The following is a 2,825-nucleotide window of genomic DNA, read 5'->3' as shown; positions in this document are numbered from 1 at the left end:
ATATGGCATGTGTAATGTTTGAAGTACACCAATAAATATTACCATAAAATATGAATAGATTCTAACATAATCTCAGCCAGCAAACTAAAATAGAAGTCTAATTTGGCAGTCATCTTAATTAGGATATTCCACATCCTAGTTCATCATCCAATTCTCTCTTTACAAACCCCTTTTCAGCTATTGCCAATTCCTTTCTTGCTCTTTCAAGATCTGTCTCTGCTAAAATCATCAGTTCTTTCAGGTTCCTCCTCTTAACCTCTAGAGCAACTACACTACCCTTCAGCCTTTTCACCTTCGTCAATCTCTCCGCATAATTTTTCATACTCAACGCAGATTCAACATGGGGCTTCAGCCAACTCAAATCATCAAACTTAACCATCTCAAGCTCCTCCCACAAATCTTGAAGCTCCTTACATGCATCATCATTCATGTCCTTCACTTTTTTAGTCTTTAGAAAATGCAACACTTTCCCTAGAGTTGTGATTGACCATTCTGTGAACTTCTGACTCCGTTTTCTCTTTCGATGGCTTTCAATAATGGAAGGATGCTTCAAACATGCTTCCTCCAACAGATTAACATGGTCTTTTTCTATTTGGCATAGACCCTTGAAATTGATCAACTCATCACATGTTGATGTTGGTGAGTACATTTCCTTGGGCAAGTGATCAACATTAGTATCTTCATGTCCTGAATTCTCGACAGAAACCTCAGCAACAATTATGCATGTGTCCTTCACAAGAAACCCTTCACTAGGGTCACGAAATTCAGGTAAAGACACAAAGGATGGGAAACCATAGGCAGCAACAACTCCTGTGCTGTTGTGCTTGTAGGTATGCACAGCCACTAGCAAAAGCAGAATAGATTGGAATTAAAATAAGAACAAGAGAATTGAGTGAAAAATGCTCCATCTACTGAATCCTTCATAACATGATCATTCATCTATGAAAAATCGTCAAAAATCATCCAAAAAACAGCATTATGACATGCATGAGATTGCTAGAAAATAAAAGTTTTCATCAATAAGACAAATGATAGCGATGAGACTCCATTAAAAGCTTTACATATGTAAACTTCACTGTAAGGAGAATGCAGAAATCGAAATAGTAATTCAGAAGTACCATGTGTTATGGTGTCATCAGAATAGAGCTGATTAATTAGAGACATCTTAATGTTAGCAGTTTTGCTCCAACCAGCAGGAAAATTAGCATTATCACCAACAGACAAATAGATTGACAAGCAGTTTACTTTATTCCCTTCTGGATGTATACGAATCCGCCTAAAAATCAAATTCAAAGCATGTATATATATATAACATAAATAAAACAATGTACCAAAGAGAATGCCTATTAGTGAATAATGGCAAAATACATATATAGGAGTTGGTTGCAAGCAAGTACCATGGATGCTTGCCAGTGAAGAAGGTCTCGGAGTAGAGCTTGTCGCACTTCAATTTAGAAAAGTTCTTGATGATCCATGTGTACTTTGAGGTGATAGTTGTTTCAACCTCTCCTTGATCCTCCATTTCTTCACATTTTTATTTTTAATATTGGATTAACAATGGTATTTTTCTGAATTGTGATTACTTTGATATTTTTCTAAAATATGGGATGATTTAATTTAGGGAGTACAAATCGGATTGTCCAATTTTTAAGAAGTATAGAAATCGAACCGTCCGATTTGTTTGTGTATCCCAAATTTTTTAAATTTTTTAAACACAAATCGTACCTCCCATAGTTTTAAAAAACACTAAAAATTACAATGTTAAGGTATATCACTCATTCTACTTCCATATATAAATTTTTTAGCCCCATTTCTTCAACTCACCGCATAACACTGTTTGTGTTTAACATAATTTCAAAACATTATCAATGAAACTTAGTGGTTGTGAATGTTTCTAGAAACAAACATCAAACATGCATGCAACTATGCAAGTACTTCTTTACTTACTATGTACTATGGTTATGAGACAACTATCTATATATTTTGTGTTAAAATACATTGATTTTCCAGTGCATCAAAAGAATGAAAACGACATTTATTTTCAAACAACATGAGTAATGGCTAACTAGTTATAGATCAAAGATCTTCTGTCTTAACCCCGAGAGTATTCAGAGAGACTCTTCAACACCAAATTTTAGCACCCAGCACCAGCATCTTGTTAAAATTTCACCCCAACTAATTTTCTCATAGTTAAAACTGACAAGAGATTGGAAAGTTAAGACCAAATGTATTTTCATAATCCAATTGCTGAAGATTATACAGCCAGAGACAAAAACATGCAAATGTGTTTGAAGAATTGAGAATTCTAAGCTAACAAATATATATAATAAACTCACATTCTTTCTATATATTCAATAAGAATGATAAAAAAATCTGACGGGTCTCACCGATAAGAATGAAAAAAAATAAAAAATAACAAAAATAAAAATTTAGCCCTAAATCATTAACCATTGGTGAAATGTGTATGATACAGACGTTATAGAATAATAAGATAACATAAGATGATAGGTTGATTGAGAGAAAGAGTTTTACCTGAGAAAGATGAAAACTTGGTAAGTGGTAAATAGTAAATTCTCTTGTTGAAAGCTGTGTTTTCGTTTCCCTCTATGTAATCCTCAAAGCTCTGGTTTTTAGTTTTTAATCCCTCGCTTTGCAGAATCCTTTGATGAGTTTCCACGTATTCTTTTGCTATCATTTTTAATTCGGTTACGGTTTTACCCCTCAAAGCTCTGTTTTTTTGACTTTTTCACTTATTTTTTTTTAAGAATTAAAAGTGAGGTTGGAAGTTGAAACCCAAAACTTTTAAGTGAGAAAGAAATTATGCC

General features: G+C 33.6%; 1 protein-coding gene across 1 annotated transcript; it reads right to left on the bottom strand.

Annotated features, from left to right (window-relative positions):
* LOC107628587 (MATH domain and coiled-coil domain-containing protein At2g05420-like) lies at window positions 1-2,710 on the bottom strand. Its single transcript, XM_016331215.2, has 4 exons — window positions 2,533-2,710; window positions 1,398-1,524; window positions 1,119-1,276; window positions 1-843 (listed from the first exon to the last, which is right to left on the bottom strand). The coding sequence occupies exons 1-4, from the start codon at window positions 2,693-2,695 to the stop codon at window positions 119-121; spliced, it is 1,173 nt and encodes a 390-aa protein (XP_016186701.2). The 5' UTR covers window positions 2,696-2,710; the 3' UTR covers window positions 1-118.

Source organism: Arachis ipaensis, chromosome B02 (genome assembly GCF_000816755.2).
Source record: "Arachis ipaensis cultivar K30076 chromosome B02, Araip1.1, whole genome shotgun sequence".
NCBI classification, from domain to species: Eukaryota; Viridiplantae; Streptophyta; class Magnoliopsida; order Fabales; family Fabaceae; genus Arachis; species Arachis ipaensis.
The sequence above is the reverse complement of the archived record's forward strand: the minus strand, read 5'-3'. Positions and strand labels throughout refer to the sequence as shown.

What these genes read in the sequence shown, in the direction of transcription:
- LOC107628587 (XM_016331215.2), bottom strand. Translation starts at nt 2,695, where the DNA reads ATGATAGCAAAAGAATACGTGGAAACTCATCAAAGGATTCTGCAAAGC. An exon ending in CAAGTTTTCATCTTTCTCAG is followed by an intron (nt 1,525 to 2,532) that starts GTAAAACTCTTT and finishes AAAAATGTGAAG; the next exon opens with AAATGGAGGATCAAGGAGAG. An exon ending in TGATGACACCATAACACATG is followed by an intron (nt 844 to 1,118) that starts GTACTTCTGAAT and finishes TGCTTTTGCTAG; the next exon opens with TGGCTGTGCATACCTACAAG.